The sequence below is a fragment of the Cydia strobilella genome, chromosome 14, assembly GCF_947568885.1.
Source record: "Cydia strobilella chromosome 14, ilCydStro3.1, whole genome shotgun sequence".
NCBI classification, from domain to species: domain Eukaryota; kingdom Metazoa; phylum Arthropoda; class Insecta; order Lepidoptera; family Tortricidae; genus Cydia; species Cydia strobilella.
The window spans coordinates 10,731,996-10,755,437 of NC_086054.1; the positions used below are offsets into that span (position 1 = coordinate 10,731,996).

Here is a 23,442-nt window from a genome sequence, read left to right on the forward strand (position 1 = left end):
TCTATATGAATTTATATTATGATCGTCAATTGTTCGGCATGCAAACATATAATTATAAAATGTCAACAATGATAACGTGCAATGATAACAACAATGATAACGATACACGTGCGGAAATGTCATTCTTCACTCGTCCCGAGTATTGGCACTCGCCTACGGCTCGTGGCAAGATATCTCAGTACTCGTAAAGTAATGACATACTTTCCGCACTAGCATCGAAATGTACTATTTTATGATCGCATGTTTGTGTTTTTGTACCACAGAATTTTGACGTTTAATATGTCTATGTGTGTGTAAATTAATTGTGCTTGTGCTCTTTGAGATATTACTTTGAGATTAAGTACGACTGACGCGAAATTACATTAAATTATAATTACCTTGAACTTAACGGTAAAAAATAGGTTGTATTGACATTCCGCACATACTAGCCTACTAATTTACGGAAAAAATATAATTAAAAAAATCTTTATTGCCACATCTTAGGAAACAATTTACAATTTATAAAAAAATAGCTTAAATCCAAACGTTACGCAAGTAGTGACATATTTCGTCAAGAACATTATATGATTTATTAACAAATGACTACTAGTATTACTAACCAATGTATTATTATTATTATTTAATTTCACTACATATCTCTAAAATTTGTATAAAATAAAATCGCAGTCACACTAATGCCATTACTTACGAGTGTCGCATCCATTACGCGCGTCGCACTCTTATTTTACACCCCATGAATTTTCACTGCGTAATGCCTAGATGTCCTTATGCGTTATCCACAACTCCGTAAAGCCCAAGAGCCGTATTCTAACTTTCCATCATGAATAAAATTATTGAATTTAAAATAAACGAAGTAAGAGAAATATTGGGGCAAGAGAAACACTTACATAGGGAATCCTCATACTGTTTCTCTTGTCCCGAGCAAAATAAACTAGAGATGCCCCGAATAGTGGTTTTGGCCGAATACCGAATATTCGGCCCCTCTCTCGGCCGACGCGCCGAATATTAGGCATGACATGCAAACATTTTGAGTCACAATTATTACGAAAACTGTTCGCCATCAAAGCACAACGTTTGCTAAGAAACATTTTTTGTTGAACAGAATTAATGAATGTATTAGTCAATCAAATATAAAATATTTTGTAATCAACAAATGCTCAAATAAGGGTCTTCGTATTTAACAACTTTTCAAAAATATATTAAATATACCTAGTTTTTGGTTATTTTTATTTTGTAATTTTTCTTTTTAGTTAGGTGCCACAGATATTCGAATTCGAGTGGTAGGCAAAATTCGGCCGAATACCGAATATTCGGCAAGTGGCCGTATAGGCCGAATACCAAATAGTTGCCGAATATTCGTGACATCTCTAAAATATACCTATGTATGTTTCTCTTACCCCATATGACCTTATAAGATGTTTTAATGATCGAATGCGGCACCAGGATTTTAAAATTCAATATTCGATTCACGTGAGCGGCACAGTGAAACTAGTAAATCTATTGCCGAGTGCACTAGGCACGAGTGCATGGACGGACACGGAACGCCTGATTAGTCCGTGAACGACATCATTTTTTTTGTTACGGGGTTTAATACGAAAGCGGTAGTATCAAAGACTTGTTATAGTACAATTTTTGGCGATAAATGTCTGCAAATTTTTGACCAACGACAACACGCTCGCTTGTGAATACCGGGACCTTTGCGACTCGAACGCATAGCGGACAAGAATTTTTCACAATGGTATGAAAGCAGTTCGCAGCATCAGAAAATTAAAATATTCTTCTGTTCCCAACTAGTAATTCTCACGGGAGTGTAGAGTGCGCTTTACCCATGAAAAAGGTACAATGACCGAGTACGGGACAACATTTAACTATGTTTTATGTTTCACGAGATTAAACTGATAGTAAATTCCGAACGATGAAGCAGAGTTTCGTAGAATGTGGCCGTTAACATACCTGCAACAAAAGACGTACGTTTTAATACATTAATCTGTTAGTTAACAACGGTTATAAAGAAAAGCTATTTAATAAATATGTTAGGATTGTTATTTGTAGTAGTCTCACAGACTTGGCATTAAATGTGCGTTTACGGAGACTAGAATCACCAGTTCACCGCAAATAGGTGATTTTATACTGGTAAATAAAATAGGTCCTTAAAGTCCTACACCTACGCCGTACTCGTAATCCTATACAATTTTACACTAAAACAGCCCGATTCCTACCATAACATAATAATATTTTTGTTGATATGCAACTGAATTAAGCCGTTGTGCTGTGTAAGTGTGTACGTATGCATATGTTATGTGGTTATTATACGGTGTGTATTTTTACGTGATACATGACATGATATACACGCGACTGACACTATTAGCAACTTTTGTTATGAGAGCAACCTTGAAATTGCAAAAATTTAGGTGTTCTATACTAAAGTAAAATTCAACAGGATAATTATATAGAAACCTGGTTTTTTGTGATTTCAGAATTGCTGCTATAGTAAAAGTTGATCATATTTAGAAATGATTACATTCGCGTACATATACTGTCCGCGCGCCAATTCCGTGCATTCGGAGGTCGAGGAAGTGGGAGGGTGTGCGCCGCGCCCGTACGTACAAAATGACACTACTCTGTCATAACGCCCAACATTCCTAACATTCCTCAGCCGTACACGGAATTCGCGCGCGGACAGTATGTTGTGCTTGTATCACCTTAAAATGTCAGCAAGTATAATTACGTAGGTATATGTGGTACGGAAACTACGGTAACGCTAATGTGTGGTGACCTGGTGACCGCGAGTCGTCTTCTGTGGTCAATCTAGTCTAGGTTATCTGAGTACAAGATTATAGGTGGTAAAATAAAATTACATTAATATTTACATTACATGGATTGTCGTGAAAAAAAAAAATATTAACAGGTTGTCATAACTATTGTTACAGCCACTGTCACAACTTGACGTAGGGTTAGATAATTACTTCGTCAGAATACGCTTCAGTTTCCGTCGAGAGGAATGGAGACGTCTCGGGATTAGATTAGTTGAATCTTAGGGATTATTAGAAACTATTAAACTAAGTTAAGCCGTGTTTTCTTGGTTATTAGATTATTTAGTCAAAGTTTAACGTTGCCTTGTGATGTTAATTTACCCACATGTAGTGCTCTATTTATGTCTGTCAAAGTTATTTAGTTTCGTGTATTATATTTTATCTAACATAGCTACGTATTAAGACATATTCGATTAATTGACATTTTAAACCAAAAACTGTATCTGAATCAAATTGGACGAATAACAAGATAGATAGACCTACTTGCATACTAAGTTATAACACACATCACACATTCACACCGTGACATTCGGATGGCGACTGCAGCACCGCTACTGATGTAGCGCTTCAGTAGCAGCGGTGTCAGCATGGTTGCATTTTTTTTAACTGTCACTATGCCTGTCACTTTCGCACTTACATACTTGTTAGAACGTGACAGACATGGTGACAGACGATAAAAATGCGACCGTGCTGAGCCCGCAGGAAACGGGGACCTCACCGTTAATTTCCATCCGAACGTCACCTTTAATCTATAATCGAATTGAAATACTTACTCCATTTTCGGAAGCAAAGCTGACATTCAATCGCTATTTAGGACGAAAGGGGACCGCCTCAAACCGGTTTTCCATACAAACGTATTCCTCATTTTCCTCTCTGATGAGGCATAGCTATTATTAAAATACATCAAATATTGTAAAAATATTTTCCATAATGTCAATATCCAGGGAGGAAAATGAGGACTACGTTTGTATGGAGAATCGATCGTCCCCTATCCTCTTAATACCGTCTTCGTATCAAGCGGCGATAACTTCCCTCCCGGCCTTACATCTTTAAGCTTTTGCTTCTAACTTCTAATGCTTTCAACTACTATAAACCTACGATTTATTCGAAATTAGACTGCGAAATAAATGTATTGAAAATTTATCGAATATAAACTGTTGTGAGACATAAATACTTAAATACTAACATTAAATAATTTCATGGTTTAGACTCGCGCGAGTGGCTTAAAACAAGTGTCTAAACCGTGAAACTATTTAGTATTGAAAATTATTCAGTAGGTAGGAACAAACGTAGGCTGGGCTTATCTGACTAAGGAAAGAAATAAATGTAACGATTTTACTGATAAGTGATTTTACTGATGAAGTCTTTAATTTCTTTAAAGCACTATCGTTCAATGTAAGTGTCGTTATTTCGAAACGTCGTAACTACATATATGATATTGTCTGCTTTACGTGACATTTTAACTAAAACAAACCACGTTTAAATTACTAATTAATTAATTGTGTTTTAATTTTTTTAATTTTTTAATTTTTAACAAATGTTACATTACAAGTAGGAAATCGTAATTGTAAATGATCTAAAATTCCCCAGTATTTAAGTGCACATTTACATTGGACATATGTACCAAAGTAGCATGGAAATCATACAGCCACAAGCTTGAGCCTATGCTGCATTGACACAAGTGCAACACGTGCTGCAATTAACGAGGAAAGTCACGTGCTAATGGTTGGGGAGCCTAAGAGGGGATTTTTGTAGTTACTCGAGCGCGTCAGATTAATATATGAGTGATATCTTGCTACCCCGTGGAGTTTACCTTAATCACTTTTAGCCGTCTATGTTGAGCCGTTGGTTGGTGGGGGGTTCAACAAATCGTTACCTAAGCAGATTGTGCTATTACTAAATCTGACAATTATTTGTACGCATTTCCTTAATCTGACGGTTAGGTACAATGTGAAAATCAGGCGTTGAACTTGTGATCGTCAGATTAAGGAAATGCGTACAAATACTTGTCAAATTAAGTAATAGAAAAATTAAAGCATTAACTTGGACCAAAACGACCAAATCCACAATCTACTTAACGATGTTTTTAACCCTCCACCAACTCCCTGAAATTAAAAAAAAATCTGTAGACGCTTGCCTGCTCGCTAAAAAATAGAACTTTATATAAACTTTTTTTCTTCCTATCATCTAATCCTTCAATTCCAATAGGTCTCTACGACGCTCGAGTAACTACACATTTAGCATCGCCGGCGCCCCAGCTATAACACCGAGACTACCAAGACCGAAACAGCTTATGAACGTTTACTTATGTATACTGACTTAACGACGTTCTAACGATTCCGTGTACACAGTGGCTCGGTGGCTTGTATTGTGTTTACTCAGGTTGTAATACGCAAAAATAATTGAAAAGTGACTATTCAATGATATAATAAACAGTATGTTTTTTTTTTCGCATCCTATCTTGTGTCCCACTGACTATAAGGCACAAAGTCTCTCACGTGTAGTGCATTAAATTGATTATTCCGGTAATGATACTGAGCCGTATGCCATATTTAAACGTAAAAAAAAATTGATATTTAAGGTTGTAGCAGGCATTACCACTTTAGCCACAAAATATATATAGTACAGAAGATTCACTCCCTAACAAAACGCGACTACTAAGCGCAAGGCGGCGCAAGCGCGTGCAGGCGTCCGTTCCACAGCGGTGTGCGGCAATTAGTATGGCAAAACCTCAAAATTGAGGCGGCCGCAGGTACTTGTAGCGACGCGACGAAATCGCGGAGTGAAGCACACTTGCTTTAGCGCAGAACTAACAACAGAAGGATTCAATCCTGCGAAGACAATTGAAGATGTACTCGTATTTCCTTCGGTACAATGAGAAAGCCGTCATTCGACTGAGCGTGTGGCGAAAACATCATTGATGTAACACAGATGTGGCTATTATTTTGATTTATACGCTATTCGCACTTGTTCACTTCCCGTGCATTACATCTACTCGTATTACTTTAGACTACTCTTCGATCATACCATGAGTCCATAATAAGATTAATAAGTACTAGCGACCCGCCCCGGCTTCGCACGGGTGCAATGCTGATGTATTTTATACGTATAAACCTTCCTCTTGAATCACTCTATCGCATCAAAATCCGTTGCGTAGTTTTAAAGATCTAAGCATACATAGGGACAGACAGACAGCAGGAAGCGACTTTGTTTTATACTATGCATGTAGTGATTGGTAAGTCTAGGCTCCTCGTCTGCAAGTCGAGACTTCGGTTTTAGACTTATTTAGTTGAAGCTGAATAGCGTTATTCTCTTTTATCTAACAAACCCTTAAAATTTAAGGCTTAAATAATCGTTTGTTCCTCTTTCATTTTGTCATTTGTGTTTATTAGAAAGTAACAAAAAACTTGGTTACCTTGTATAGATAAGTGAGAGAAGTATTAACTTGGAGAATGGCTCTGCTTTACAGGCGATTTTATGGGTGTTAGAGCCTATAAAAACGCCTCTAAAAAAACTTTTTAAATCATGAGAATTTAGCACATGTTTAATTAAGACTCGAATAAAAAATATTTAAGGAATTACGCTAAGTTAGGTTAGGGACGCGCATTTAACTCCACTAGAGTTGCTAGCGCCCATAGCCAGCGCGCTGCTTCAAAATCAGGCGTTTGACCACCGCAAAAAGGATAGGAAAATAGTTAAAAATCTTTCAATCGCAGTTTCGTTACTTTCCAGTTCTTTTTTAACTCAAGACTCATAAGCAACCGAATTTTTATAACGACTATGTCTGATCCCTGAGGTCCGCACATTACGATTATAGATTTTATGCGTAATACATACGTATAGACACGGGTAGTCTAAGTATGAAATATTGCCTGTACGTGGGCAAGCCGTGTGTAAAGGCAAGTAGCAATAAATTCCTAGTTATTCATCACTGGGTAGCGGGGACGGTAGGCGGGGCTCTTATAGGGTTATCAGACGCAGAAGTAGGTAACCGTATCTGCGCCTGCATGACTACTCAAATTTCAGGCATTTTGATTATTCAGTTAGGGATTTATATACTTGCAAATAAGTTTCAAAAATAACAGCTTTTGCATATTCGAAACTTACAAAATAGGAACTTATTAAGACGGAAATTCGATATCAGTAGGCCCTTATGGAAAATCGTTGCGCGCCAGATAGACTAAGCGTCTCTAATTAATACAGTTTGAAAAAGACGGGTAGAGTCTATCTCGCGCGCGAGATACTGTCGCGATGCACTCGTGATAAGCGTATAGATATAAAAAAATGTACTCATTATCTCTGTAATATGCTATGTTTTATTCTTAATTAAGTATTAACTTGTTTCTATAGAATTGCATTACATAAATCGGGGATTTTACCGACATTTTAAAAACTTATAACTTACAATGGCAACCCTAGGCGCAGCCAGTTCCCATAGCTTTTAACTACAAAGTATGATCGTGAGCCGCAGAAATATTAACGTCAGTTTCTCCTCGACGTTTTTGTTCTGCTCAAGTTTGTAATAGTAATAGTGTAGACATTCGAACTCGACCACCCGCCTTTCTTTATATACTTTATTATAACCTTTTTTAATAAAATGGTAAAATGTAACCTAGTTTTAACTCCTCGACGTTTTTGTTCTGCTCAAGTTTGTAATAGTAATAGTGTAGACATTCGAACTCGACCACCCGCCTTTCTTTATATACTTTATTATAATCTTTTTTGATAAAATGGTAAAATGTAACCTAGTTTAAACTCCTTGACGTTTTTGTTCTGCTCAAGTTTGTAATAGTAATAGTGTAGACATTCGAACTCGACCACCCGCCTTTCTTTATATACTTTATTATAACCTTTTTTAATAAGCTTGGTAAAATGTAACCTAGTTTAAAATAGGAGGGGGCTAAGGGCACAGTATAAAGGTCTACAATGAAATGACTTACTCGGAAATCAAAAGGCCGGCCGTTGGCCCCGCTCTACCTTAATCGACATAAGGTCAATATGGATGTGTGGCTGCGGGGTAGTGTAGCTGGCCTTCACATTGGGGTCTATTTTGACCTACTTGCGTTTAGTAGCTAATGTATGAACTTGCACTAAACACTAAGCAATGTGTAAATAGACCCCAATGTGAAGGCCAGCCACACTTATGAACTTGTGTTTAAGTTTTTATTTAAGCGAATTATTCAAAACATGTGTAAAGTTGTAGGTTCTTTCCATTTCAAAATCAATAGATGATAAATTTATTTTTCAACTAATTGACCGAGCGTTAGCGAAGGTCTCCGTTTCAGCTTGGGAAAAAATGCTTTCATATATTATGTCCGGATGGTCACCTCTACAGGTCGCAATAATCAACCCATTCTCGTAAAATTTTGAGAGCAGGTTCGATGAGTAGTTTTTTTTTGTCGATTTAGTCATTGAAAATTTTCCAAAAATGGCGAAGCCATACATATTGAGTTTTAATCTATACTCGCAAGGTCTACAGCTCACAGAGCCACTAGTTTTAAATTTGATTTACCAAATCCATATCTGCTACTAAGGAATAATTTTCCAAATGACGCAAAACATACGAGAACAATTAGGTTATTACAAAAAGGTGTACATAATATGCTCGCGTTGTAGTCAGCTAAGTAGAGGATTCGTATCATAACTCAAATTCCCGGCTGGCCGCGAGCCAACATCGGTCATTTCCAATTTGATATCATGCTAGTTTCGGGTGCCGCTATTAAGACAAATTGACACGATTATTTCCTTGCATTTTGGACAGTGGGTAATATAAACAGTGACAGCGCTTGGATTTATTAAAACGTCTACTAATAGTTTCGAGAAAAATAAAATGACTTTTTTCTGAAAAGTGATGGGACTTTATTATGAATTAAACATCAATTTGTTGCTCAACAATATCTGGGGCAACACCTCTCTTTGTTTCTTGATGTCTAGGTATTCTTGGGATATGATCGCAATGTCACAATATTTCATATACATAAATTTATTATATGCAATCTATTTTCAAATAATACAATTTGACGGACAGTTCGTTGGTGAAATAGCTACCTGGTTGAGAAAATAAATAAGGGTACCTTAATGTTTTTGGTTAAGTGGTCAGGTTTCAGACATTTTCCCTATGTGCCATCTATATTCAGACAAAAAAACCGGCCAAGTGCGAGTCGGACTCGCGCACGAAGGGTTCCGTACCATTACGGAAAAACAGCAAAAAAAAACACCTTTTTTTGTATGGGAGCCCCATTTAAATATTTATATTATTCTGTTTTTAGTATTTGTTGTTATAGCAGCAACAGAAATACATCCTTTTTGAAAATTTCAACTGTCTAGCTATCACGGTTCATGAGATACAGCCTGGTGACAGACAAACGGACAGACGGACGGACAGACGGACAGCGGAGTCTTAGTAATAGGGTCCCGTTTGTACCTTTTTACCCTTTGGGTACGGAACCCTAAAAAGTAGCTATATTCAGGAAATCATGTTTTTTTGCTCAACATTGGTCGACTTTCTCCCATTATAAGGTATTAAATATAGACTGAAGTTTGGAAGAGAAACACCGTTTTTTCAAGCTTATAAATGTTTATCATAATTAGGCAAAAGGAAGTGTACGGTAACTATTATTCAGGAACTCTTTGTATCGTAGGCGGACCTCTGACGTTAAAACGCAAAATGTAATCAAGATCATCCCCATAATCGCCTCACCTTTAAAGGCCAATCACTGGGATATATTGGAGCGCGTGGGCTGCCTCTGAGTTGCCACGCGTTGAATTAATTTCATCAGTGGTAATTAACTCTTTAAGCATTCATTTTGATACGTATCGATTTAATTAGTTAACCAGCAAAAATAAACGCCATGGCAATCAATACGGAGTTTGATTTATTTATTTGCTTAATGATTTTGCGAGTTTAATGATTTTACCTGCTGATTTTTGTTTGTATTAAATCTGCTGCTGCGGCTGTATTAGAAATATTAAAATGGCAACTCGTGAAATTGATGTCAGATTTGGCGATTTATAAACTGTATATCAAAATCAAAATTGATTAAGTTGTTGTAATCACGGTAATTAATCAGTATGATTAATTTGAAATCGGCTACGTACATAACCCAATTCGTATTTGTGGTAGATTTTAAAATTATTATAAATGAATGTTTACAATTCATACATTTTGTAACTTAGCTACAAAGAAATCGGATGACAATTGGAAAACAACAATTGAACGATCAGAGAATATCGTATAAAGGCAGAGTCGGAATCGTTAAAACTCTCACAACAGGCGAAGTAGGCGTAATTACAAATCAAATCAGCGTAGCGTACAAAGCCTGCCTTTGACAAAGCCGTAAAGCTTATATACAGGGGATATTCATAAAAATCCTAATACATTACAGGATCCGTTCAGGGAGTGACTTGAATAAAAATGTCCTGAAATCAGATCAGGTCGTACCTATTCTGACGATAAAATGGGACCAGGACTTCGATTTCACGTCTTTGTCTCGATCAAATCTTTGCTTTGGCTGAAAAACTGTTTTTGTTTCAAGTTCATTTCTTATATTTATGATAATCGTGCGGTATTTCCCGTACGCCTTGACTTGACCTATAATTTGTAGTAAACCTCGTAGTACGCATTACACTAGTACATATATACATAGATATAACGATTACACCTATGATTGTTTATTTAAATAATAAGAGATTTTCACAAATAAAACAATAGAGCACTAAACTTACTTATATTAATATATCCCTCTTACAGGGTAGAAGCCAAAAAGTTATTAGCAGGCCAAGAGGTTACGTTTGTCTGTAAAAACGAAACTCAAAAAAATACAAGATTTGGGACATGTTTTTTTTTAAACAATGGAAAACTTTGAAATCTACGATTGAATCAGAGATATTGTTCAAGCTCTGTTAACGTTATGGCGATAGAATTGTCCCGCGAAAAGAGATAACATCTAACGTTATTATATTATCAAAGTGTGGGAATCTTAATATGCATTACACATAGGACGCTTATTTTACTTACATGTAAAAAATTATTTGATATACATTTATCGGAAATGTATTAATGGCAACTTGTCAGCTAACGCGTTAGGGCTGATAGGCGTAAGCTCATTCAGATCTAACAAGCTACGGTTTTTCACTAAAAAGAAGGTTTAAAGCACAATATTATAAGGCAGATTCAAGGAAGGAGAGATTAAGGCGTCTTGATAGCGGACATGCAACAGAACAATCTCACACCTGAGGATGCCGAAGACCGGGCAAAGTGGAGAAGATTGAGTAGGAAAGCGGACCCTGGCGCTAGGCCAGCAAAACGCTAGGTCGAAGAAGAAGATTCTAAGGCAGATTGGCATCGGGCATGGATTTTTTTTTAAATTCATGTCCTCTATAGATGTGCCCAGCCCAATATGAACCTTCGCGCATTCTGAGTTCACGATGGCGCGCCGCGCACGTTAGGCGTGGCGTTAAAAGTGTTAATATACAGGATGTTTATTTAGTCACCTGCAATAATTTACGGGCTGAATATATAGGCCATACTGAGCAACTTTTACTATGGGACCAACCCCGAAATTGCGACGAAAAAAATTACTCTCCCATAGAAAATGTCTAGGTCAGACAGCCAAAATGTATGAAACAGCCAAATTTATTTTCGCGATTTCGGGGTTGCTCCCATAGTAAAAGTTGCTCAGTATAATCCCAAAATCTCCCTGGCAACGGGAATGCACTTATTTTTTAGCCACCGCCGTGTATAGAGTTACCCCCAGGGTAACATAGGTATGTAAGGTATGTAAAAAATCTAAGCAATAGAATTTGCGGGCAAGAGTCATTAATTGCTTAAAAACCAATGGCATACGTTTTTATCATAAAAGTGACGTATCTAATACTGAATTATAATGTAATCCGCGACTTCGCTTTAGCTACGCAATATCAGGTCTCGTCACAATTGCAATCTCAATTAACTATTTCCGCACGGGAAGCAGTGAGCACGGTACTTAAACTGTAGTACGAGTATCTCTACATCTGCCACGGACCCGCCGGTAAACCAGCCATCATGAGTATAATAGCCTAATTAAAGACCAGCCGGACATTCCACCTATAAAACTAAAATATGCGCCAAAATATCTGTCAGTCTGCGAATCCAAAGTCAAGGCACCAAAAAATAATCACCGATTCCGAAGTATGGCAGAAATTTGCACGGACACGCACGCCCAAGTGAGCGGCCCCTTTATTTGACAGCAAATTAATAATCCCCAACGAAACCGGAGTGGCGTAACGCGATAAACAACAATGTAAAATCGGCTTTATAACCTGACCAGTAAAGTCTTAAATAAACATTAGCGGGCAAATAAATGCTCTTGTACAATTTTAATCCTTACGCTTGGCGACATTAAAGCGCGATTCGAGTACCGGAACGAAGTTAATAGGATGTAATTTATCCGGGTTAAAACGCTACGTTGCCGCTCCGGGTGTCGTGCGAAAGGAACATAAGACATATTTGTCCCTGGATTGAAGGAGGACGGTTATACGTTTGTGATTTCGCGCAGTAGTCATTAGTCGTCGGAGTCGCGGGCGCGCCGTCGCCGTATTGTGTAGGTGCGATCGAGAAGGTCGTATGCGGCGTTTCTCATTAATTTTCAGGAAGACGTGAAATTCCCTCTCATTGCTCACAGGTCGGTAAATAGCTTCTGGCCTGTTTATCACTCCAATGACGTTGCGTTGCCGTGTTTTGATATCATAATATCTATCAAGGTAACGCCTTTTTTTCAAGTAATTAAATTTTACAATTGTTTTATGCAAAGCATTATGATAACAGCTCTCACCATAGTCGTAGATTGTGCCTGTACTACAATTGTATACAATTAACATACCAATAGACTCCAATTTTAATGTGCTGTTACTGATATGTATGATATATATGTGCTGTACAGTCGCCATCAGATATATCGGAGCGGCCGAGATGCTCAAAAATATCTTAACACGTACGCCTTGACAATAGAGGCGTGTTCAGATATATGTGAGCACCTTGGCCGCTCCGATATATTTGATGGCGACTGTACTTTCAAAAAGGCAGGTTAACGTAATTAACTAATACTACTAAATTACTAATAGTGATTACTTATGCACTGATTAAAACCATATTTTATATACAAATTGTTTGTAATAGTATATTTTTTATCATAAAATAACCTTAAATAAAAAAATTAAAGACAAATATTTTATAATTAAACATTTGAAACTTCTAAACTGTACCATCATCGGGCTCCAACATCAATAGTAACATCTCTTTTTTACTGAAAAAAGAACACTTAAATAAATAAAAGAAGGTTCATTATCTGATGAGCTGTCTTAAAGTTTGTGACCTTTCGAAGTGAGGATGGATAACTAAAAGCTTCGTAATGCTTACCGAGCGTTTTCCTACAGCCGATCCATTTTATCTCTGACCTCCTATTACTCATATATGTAACGAATTTAGAGACCAAATGTAATAAAAATGAGCTAACAGTGGAGCACAAAATATTCCATAAACGCTATGCAGTCGAGTCACGCACGCATTCGGCGATTTGCATCCAAACAGCCTCCTGACTACCTATCGCGGACTGATTGCTGAACGCACGACGGATGATCCCAGACGACGTCCTGATGTCGGCCACGCGATTGACGCCATCAGATCCAGGGATGACGCTAACTATTCTGCCGAGCTTCCATTTCATTGGAGGCAGGTTGTCTTCTTTGACGACGACCATGGTATCGGTAGCAAGTTGACCCTTGGCTTGCCTCCATTTGGTTCGCTCCTGAAGTTCAGAAACATATTCTTTATACCAGCGCACCCAGTAGTGTTGCCTCAATTGTTCGATCCTCTGGTACCGTGTCAGTCTCAATGGAGGAATCTCTATCAGACAGGGAGTCGGAAGAGCTGTGAGTGGTCGTCCAATTAAAAAATGGCCTGGAGTAAGTGGTAGCAGATCAGAAGGATCGCTGGTTAAAGGAGTAAGAGGCCTTGAATTTAAAATTGCCTCTATTTGACACAGTGCGCAATAAATCTCTTCAAAGGTTAAATGACAGTTACCTAAGACTCTAACAAAATGGTGTTTAGTGGATTTTACCCCGGCTTCCCACAAACCGCCAAAGTGTGGTGAATATGGTGGAATAAAGTGAAACCTAATGCCGGCATTGGCTGCAGACTCAGATAACGTCTTCGCATGGCTGGTAAGGAATCTCTTTAAATCATTGTACGCCCCGACAAACTGGGTTCCATTGTCGGAGTATATGTCAGAAGGTAAACCGCGGCGACTAACGAATCGCTTCAACGCCGCCATGTAACCTTCCGCAGACAAGTCACTACATAGCTCAAGGTGTACACATTTAGTTTTAAAACACACAAAGATCACGATGTATACCTTTATGGTTTGACTACCACGACCCTTTCGAGACGCAGCCAGTATAGGACCGGCATAATCTACGCCAACAACCTCGAAAGGAAAGCCTGGCGTTACTCGCGGTGAGGGTAAGTTGCCCATAAGTGGCGCAATAGTTGCACCGCGCATACGAGTGCACAGGATGCATTTGTAATATGTTGACCTAGCTTGTGTACGACCACCGATTGGCCAATAGGTAGACTTTACGTATGCTAGCATGGCTTGAGGTCCCGCGTGTAACAAAATGATGTGAACGGCATTGAAATATGTCACCGTTATAAAATGCCCTTTCGGCAAGATAGCTGGGTGCTTTTTATCAAAGCTAAAAGGCCCGTTTCTAAGTCTTCCGCCTACACGCATAAGTCCTTCAGAATCCACAAAAGGATTCAGCTTGGTAAGCGGATCTTTGGCTTTGAGTACAGTTTTATTTTTAACATCATCATATGAGCAAAATGATTCTATCTGCGCTAATTTTACTAAAATATTCATAGCCGCATGAAGTTCTTTAGTGTTAAGGAATCCTGAATTTCTCACACTACCCGGTCGTGCGTTATTGATAAACCGTAGAACGTAAGCGGTGACTCGTTTGAGTTTGGTAAAATTGGAAAACTTCGTAAGATTCAATTCTGATAGCGGTCGGTAGCGGGAACTATCTAGTACAGCTTCGCTCGCTACATTTGCAGTGATTACCTCAGCCTTAACTTCATCGCTATCCTTGCTCGCGTGGTGATTTTTGGGCCAGTCCTCTTCGTCATTACGTAGGAATGCTGGACCGTTCCACCAAATATCAGCCGCAGCAATTGAACCCGCATCAAGGCCGCGTGAGACCAGATCCGCTGGATTGTCCTTAGTAGGTACGTGTCGCCAAGGCCAACCGCCAGTGATTTCGAGTATATCAGCTACGCGATTTCGTACGAATACTTTGAGTTGGGTTGGTAGCATTCTAAGCCATCCTAACACGATCATGGAATCGGTCCAAAATGTACAACTGTCTGCTTTCATGCGAAGTGATATTAGCGCTTTTTGGTAAAGCTGTGCTCCGATCAAAGCTCCGCATAATTCCATCCGCGGAATAGTTACCGGCCTAAGTGGAGCTACCCTACTCTTTGCCATGAGTAACCGAGTAACTACTCCTGTGTTAGTGATAGTACGTACGTACAAACAAGCTCCGTACGCAGATTGAGATGCATCCGTAAAAATGTGGAATTCCACTCGCGACGCGTGGATTCCTACGACACTACGAGGAATGCATAAGTGGTTTAATTCCGGTAAAGACATTGTTATACTATGCCATTTTTGAGAAATTTCTTGAGGCACTTCATCATCCCAAGAAACTCGTGAAAGCCATAAAAGCTGTAGCAGGATTTTACCCTGAATGACAACCGGCGATAAAAGACCTAGAGGGTCAAATATTTTTGCTATTGTGGAGAGGATAAACCGCTTGGTTATTTTTTCAGGGTGTTTTCCTAAGTCGATAGTAAAATACAAGACATCGGCTCCACTTTTCCAACCTAGCCCTAGCGTCTTACTTTCGTCCAAGTTGCCTAGATTTAGATTTCTAGAGTCGTCATTATGTTCAGTTATGAGCCTAGGTTCATTTGAACGCCACTTGCGTAAATTCATACCGGCACTTTTAAGTACTGCACTAACCTGAGTTATAATGCTGGTGGCCTCTTGCTCAGTATCAGACCCGGACAAAAAGTCATCCATGTAAAAGTCATGGGCAATGATTTCAGTGAGCCGAGGGTCCGAGCAGTCCAGTGATAACTGTTTAAGGCACCTAACAGCTAAGAACGGAGCACTGGCCGTACCGTAGGTGACCGTATTTAATTTGTATACGCACAGAGGTTCAGATGGATCCTTGCGCCAAATGATTTGTTGCAAATACCTATCGTCAGGGTGCACGACTATCCTCCTATACATTTTTTCCACGTCAGCCGTGTACACAAAGCGGTATTGCCTAAACCGTAACAAGATAGCTATGAGATCGTCCTGAATAGTAGGTCCTACATACTGAATGTCGTTCAGCGTTACTCCGGTAGACGTGCGCGCACTAGCGTTGAATACGACCCGGAGCTTTGTCGTGAGGCTAGATAGCCGTAACACGCCGTGAAAAGGCAAAAAGTTTCCTACTATCTCATTGGAAGTAACCTTGGACATGTCTCCCAAAGTCTCGTATTCGTTCATAAAATCTTTGTACATCGGCTTTAATTGCGGCTGCCGTTCTAGTCTGCGCTCTAACGACAGGAAACATTGTTTTGCCCGCTCGTAAGAATCGCCCAACGAAGATGCAGGCTGCTTTAAAGGATACCTAACCATAAACCTACCGTCCGGTAACCGAGAGGTATTTTTAACAAAGTGTTCCTCGCAAGCCCGTTCATCGTTGGTATAATAAGCCGTCGCGGGTTTTATTGTTGCTTCGTCTAACTTCCAAAAACGCGTCAATTCGTCATCTTGATTATTCATCTGAACAAAATTGCAACAAATGCTTTTAGAGTTAAGATTACCAGCATTATGACCCGACACTACCCAACCTAGCTTGGTCTCATAAACTATGGGCTTGTTTCGTCCCAATTTAAATTTATCGTTACCTACTAATTCCCAAAAGACCTCGGCGCCAAGAAGAAGATCGATAGCTGCCGGCGAGTGGAACTGAGGATCAGCCAAGACTAAATGTTTAGGTATGTCTAGCAATGATACATTTACCTTTTCCAAAGGTAAGTCGCATGTAGCTTGTGGAACTACGTAAAATGACCTTTTCATGCTAAAACTTTTGTCAAACAAAGATGAAAACCTTGCGTCACATAATTTATGTAGGGTCGACTTAATATTTTGAATACCAGTTAAAGACACATTTACCTCCCTAATAGGTAAGTTCAGTTTTTTGCAAAAGTCAGCTCTAATAAAATTAGGTGAAGACCCATTGTCCAAAAATGCGCGCGCCATGTGTGGTTTACCGTCGCGATCATATACTTCTACTAGCGCAGTAGATAGTATGACTTGACCTTCTAAAGCAGGATGGGCCGGCAACAAGAAACTGCCGTTAGCACTGCAGCCGGGGTCAGGTGCAGGCTCGTCGTGCTCGCTCGGACTGCTAGGAGTCACTTCTATAGCCGGCATTGCTACTGGAGCCTTCGACGGTAACCTATCCACGTGTATAAGTGAGCTATGACGTAATGAACACGACTTGCACGGACCACGCCTACAATACTTCGCTATGTGCCCGGGTTTTAAGCAATTCAAACATACTTTCATCCCTTGAACCTTATCTGCACGTTCTTGATTAGATAACGCGAGAAAGTCGGGGCATTCAAATAACCAATGACCACGCTTACATAACGGACATTCATATGTAAAAAGTGGGCTACTCACAGTATCGGTTTCACGTTCATCTAGTCCTACGAAACATTTTTCCTTTACCCGTTGCACGGCGGAGCGCGCGTGCGCCGCGGAAGCAGCGCCGGCGCCGGCGGCGAGCGGCCAAGACGCGCGACGTTCGGGGCCATCCATCGCCATGGTTTCCAATAGATCCGCACGATCGCTGAGGAAATGTATGATAGCATCGAAAGTAATTGTTTCGCAACTAGGCACAAACTCCTCCCACTCTCGTCTAGTAACATTGTCAAGTTTTTGACATATTATATACACTAATAATGTGTCCCAATGGGTGGTTGGTTCATCAAGGGTCGCTAACGCACGTATATTTTTGCATATCGCGTCAATAAGATGCCGAATAGCTGTCGATGACTCCTTGGTAATTGGGGTTATATTAAATATGGCCTTGATATGATTATTCACCAATAACCGCTTATTGTTGTATCTGTCGCATAATAATTGCCAAGCTATTTTATAGTTACTACTAGATAATGCTAATGATTGTACAATTACCGCGGCACTGCCTTCTAATGAAGCCCGCAAATAATGAAACTTGTTTACATCATCGATGGAGTCGTCATTATTAATCAAACTATCAAATGTGTCGCGAAACTCAAGCCATGTATCATACGAGCCTCCAAATTTGGGTAAAGTAATGGTAGGTAACTTACATTTTACATGTGGATGACGCCGTGTATTATTGTCGGAAACCCCATCGCTAGGCGCGACCTTGGTATGCATGGTTACTAATTCCTTAGCCGCCGCGACTGACGAGTAGTACAGATCCTCGAAATCAGACCTCTCGTTCAATTGGGCCTCGTCATCCTCCGCCATATACTCCAACTTGGTTTGAATCTCGTCATACGTGTTGTAAACACATTCTAATTTAGCAATCCGAAGTTGCAGTTCCGTCACCTGAGCCGCACACCATACTTTTTCGGCTAACTCGCGTATATAACCTGAAAATTTAGTTAATCGCGACTTAATATGACCCCTCTTCTTAGTTAACTCTTTAAACAAGGCTTCATCCATCTTAAATTGCACTTAGTATTTACCTTCTTAGCACTATCAACACTCTGTTTCACCAAAAACACCAGCACAATGAACCGGGAACATAAACAAACACTTTCTTACGAATTTAATGCTAATTACTCCGATGTTGTTTACTATAAGCAGGCCGGCTAAGTTATGGCGATAAGTACCTATGTCGGCCGGGCGCACCGTTAGATACCTATGGCAAAAAAACGTTTATCGGCGCTCGACCGATGCACTTATTATGCAATTATGTAATTGAGATTTATTTGAGTTTTAAAGTATGATTTATTTGTATCGTGGTTTTTTAAATAGGTTACGGTAATTGTTTAAAGGCCTAATATAGGGTTTTTAAGCATAAGTTTCTTTGTAAATTGTGTCAAATAGAGGAATATTATAGAAAATAGTTATTAATGCTTCTTACGTAAAATGATTGACATATATTAAAGGAACGGACTCACTTTTAGCTCTTCTTAACCTGTTCACTCCTTATCGACGTCGTCGGATTGTAGTTTTCCGGAATAACGGTAGAACAGTTGAGCACTTCGTAGCTGATGGATGAAGATATAGCCGCCTCGGGATGTTTCAAGCTGCACTCCTCACTGGAAAGCCGGTATGTTGGATGCGCAGGAAATATTCCACACGATGCGTTTCTTCTTTGTCTCAGCCGTAATGGCGGTCCTTGGACCTTAATATCTCGTAGCTCGCTGATTCAAATAATTATCTGGCATCGAAGACCATGTTGAGGATTGTAGAAGGACCAGGCAGAATAAAAAATTGTTAAAAATAGAAATGTACTGTATTCTGCCACACAAGTACATATATAAAAATTAGAAAATTATGTTGCTTGTTTCAAGTTTAAAGTTGCAATGTCACAACGTTAGCTAGAGTGAATATCATCCACAGAGGTCGCCCCCGTCTCGCCGCAGTCTCCGGTGAAGCCTTGCGTTTCGTTACAACAGACGGTACATTACGTTGCGATTCTGGGGGTATATTAAACAATATACATGTCGACTTGTGTAATAAATAAGCATAAAAGGTCATCGGGGCGAGTTTTTATCAAGTATTGCGTGACTTTATTGAAATGAGGGATACAGCGAAGGAAGTGAGGAGAAAAATAAGTGTCATAAATTGATATAAAAAAAATATCCATTAGGCTTTCTAAAGGTAACGTTCTAATGGCAACTAGCTGCATTACTGTTGCGACATTACTGCTGCGGCCTTGGTGCAGGCGCTGTCACTGTCAATTTCCTAGGTAAAATGAGTGACAGATTGCACGTTCAAAAAGCGGTAGTAATGCGGCTACAAACGTCACTCATTTTATCAAGGAAATTTACAGTGATAGCGCACGCGTCAAGGCTTTAAATGCAATTGCTTCCTAAACCTCCTATTAATTACCTTTACCTCATTACTATTAGAATATTACATTGCGGCAGCTGCGTAATATGCAATCCTGCTATTCCCAGTACTAATAAACTATCATACAGTTAGCTTCACACCTGCCTGCCTGCCCCATCTCGGAATTCAAACGAATCCTTTTAGATCCCTGTACACGTACGGTACCAACGGGAACTTTTTTTGAAAAATTCGCGTTTATAGATTTAGAGAAAAAATTGTTCCATTTCATAGACAATTGTGTAAACCAGCCGTACATTAAGTAGGTCAAGAGAATAACAATAATAATTAAAGAGTATATCGCTGGTGATCTAGGGCGTACGTAGCTACGCATGTGGGTTACCGATTAAGGCAACGTTTTACTACACTGTGTTGTTTGTTTACGCTCATTAGCAACTAGGAAGTATCGCTATCAGTGATGTGCAAAGAGGTTTTAAGCCACATTTGTTACTTTCAGTTGACATATGAAAGATTATGTATGATATGGCACATAAACAGTATACAAACATCGGTCCACGAAAGTGGTGATCATATTTCTTGAATGTGATTTTATCTATGATGTGCAATTGTGCATGATCATTCTTTGTAGTTTTCCCACCACGCTCTTCCAAGCCACTCACTTTTCGTGCGACAAGTACAAATAAAATAAAACCCATTAAAAATCTTCTTATATCTCCAAAATTTCTGGAAAACAATTTATTTGTAAGTTTAAAATTCAAACAACGCCTTTTCGTATTGCACTCTGCAATCTCTGCATCAGTGTATGTAGAGTTAAATATTAGAATATCTAATTTTTCCTTTATTGTTCAAACAGCTTAAACTCCTACAAAATTATCCGAGGATTTATAGCCAAAACACGACATACGAGTATTGTAAACTTGGTCCAGGTACAATGTACATAATAAGAGTCAAAGGGAGTCGCTTGATCTAGGGCACACTAGTACCTACGCATGTGGGTTAGCGATAAAGGCTCCGTTTTACTACGTTGTTTGTTTCTACGCTCCCGTTTGACTGATGCATAATGAAGTGGCGAGTTCATTAGATCGTGTTTTGGATTTGGGTGTCTGGAGTTGATAAACGTTACGCGTTAAGTGTGAGAGTTTATAGTTGGACGGGTTGGAAAGACTTACGGGTCTGTAAAATTATTGTAAAGCTTGGCTACGAGCCTACGAGTAGGCAAATTAACATATTTTAGTGGGAATCGTAAAAGATAAATGGTTAGCTAACCCAAATGGTATTTTGTGAATTTCATGTGATATCTCTTGATATACTGGCGCTGATAATAGCTAACTAGCGCACCTTTGTATGTTTAGAAAGTAAATTGGAATTTTCAAGACAGTACGGGTCAAGGTGATTTTATCACTTTTGGAAATAGTCGCGAATGTTGCTAGGTATGTCGCTCGTAAACAATGAAAAACCCGAAACAAATGTAGTATACTAAAGTAAAAGTGATCTAGCCCTCAAGTGGCCGAGGTCGGAATCGAACCGGCGTCTGCAGCTTACGCGGCTGATGGCTAGGCTAAATAATAAAGATCAAAAAAATATAAATAAAATTGTTCTGCATGATCACCCGGAACTCCCTTCTTGAAAATTGCTGCGCACTTTTCATGGACAACAGCCAACTTTCCCTAGCAAATGCAATCGACCTGGTTCAAGTCAAACCTATTAAGTTGCATCAACTTTTTTCCATTTGTTGTTGGCCTCGAGCAAGTTCACACAGAAGGACTAGTCCTCAAAGCCGGTAGTATAGGTATATACTCTTTAATTATTACCCTGATGACCCAGTTTACCGCGTCCTCCTTGCGCGATATATACGGCGTACTTTACGGTAACAGACACACAGTAACGCCCTTCTACACGTATATCGGTAAAGCACAAATGACCGCAGTGTTTGTCACGCGACAAACGTCATACATTATCTTTTTTTATTTTAGTTGGCAAGAAAGTCGGGTAATCGTAAACCCAGGGTGAAATTCTTTTGACTCGATTTATTCAGTTAAACCAAGTAAGTAGGTACGATAGTGGCAAGCAAGTGATGGTAATCGTAGTTTATGGACTCTTGTACCGCCAAGAGTCATAAGCGGAATGCTGGCGTTTATAAATTTGTCATCAATGAAACGCATTCTTATCTTTAAGAGGAGGCGCGAAACTTGCGACGGATGAAATGGCCATTGCGCGGGTTTTGACCTTTTATCTCAATTGCTCTAAAAATATACTTGTGTTTAAAATTTTGCTTGTTTGATCTCTCGGAAATATCACAAGCAATTTTATAATAAAACGACGCATGTGCATTTACGCAATGAATAAATGATTTTTTTTGTATTGAGTCAACTTTAACCTTTTAAGGAAGTGACTTAGGTTGAAGTCTGCCCCGCAAATATAGTCTAGTTTTCGAGTTAATTTTTTGATGGCATTTGCTCTTGATTAAAACGTACTATTTAAATACGTAAAAACTACAATTTTGCGTTAGCCCCGTTATAATGACCTCATTCAGCATCATCAAAATCATTACATCACTAACACAGCTGCTGTAAGGTGAAATTACTTCTTTATGTTGGATCACGATTAAATCTCTCCGTTCCTTCCTCAACGGCAAACAGTGCTATAGACGAGCGCGTATTATGGCACAAAGTTGCCGCAACTTATGTCATTGGAGAAAAGACACTCGCTGAAGAACATATCTTTTTATAATTCAGTACTTTCAGCTCGATAAAAGCCACGAGTATAGCTCATGTATTATGCTCCTACTAAGTATTAAGGCCCGTGCACACCGGTTTAAATATACAGATTCTTATAATAGACGGCACACCACTTGCGTGACATGTGCGTGCACGGCTCCATCATTTTAGCGGACGCGGACGGCCACGTCTACGCACATGCACACGTTACTGATTAATATGGCAGGCTACTATACAATAGGTAATTATGATAGCACTGTGGACGAAGAAGTATACTGCACGACTGGCCGAATACACTTACTATTCCCAAAAACTCGTTTGCTTTTTCCAAAGTTCGTCGTCCGGCAAAAGAACTAATGGCCTGAAATTGGATAAAATACTGCGATAGCTGAAACAATTTGCGGAGAAATTTGCTCTAGGAAAATAAAATGGTGGAGCCTGTATTTGGTAAAAAAAACTAGTTGGTAGTGTAGGACAAGAATGTTTCTCTACATAAGAATAGTTTTTGACACGAAAACGATTAAGTTTGTTAGAAAGAAGCTAGTTATAGTTAAGATAGAACACTTAAGAAGTGTTTAGGTGATGAAAGCTCTTTATAGTTTACAACCATTTGTACTACTTTGTGTTCATTAAACAATATTTATAGTTGTTAATGTCACGATTAAGTAGAAAACTCGAAATACGAGTAAGTAATCCTTTTTATGGTAGCTCATGCATCCATTTAACTTAAATAACATCAAC

The 23,442-nt window shown here is 39.1% G+C and overlaps 2 protein-coding genes across 2 annotated transcripts in view; both read right to left on the reverse strand.

Moving 5' to 3' along the window:
- Positions 1 to 23,442, reverse strand: part of LOC134747195 (AF4/FMR2 family member lilli) — a 265,189-nt gene that overhangs the window by 209,144 nt on the left and 32,603 nt on the right. The window lies entirely within an intron of this gene.
- Positions 13,334 to 18,897, reverse strand: LOC134747396 (uncharacterized). The gene is made up of 2 exons (XM_063682020.1): positions 17,594 to 18,897; positions 13,334 to 13,597 (listed from the first exon to the last, which is right to left on the reverse strand). The coding sequence occupies exons 1-2, from the start codon at positions 18,626 to 18,628 to the stop codon at positions 13,334 to 13,336; spliced, it is 1,299 nt and encodes a 432-aa protein (XP_063538090.1). The 5' UTR covers positions 18,629 to 18,897.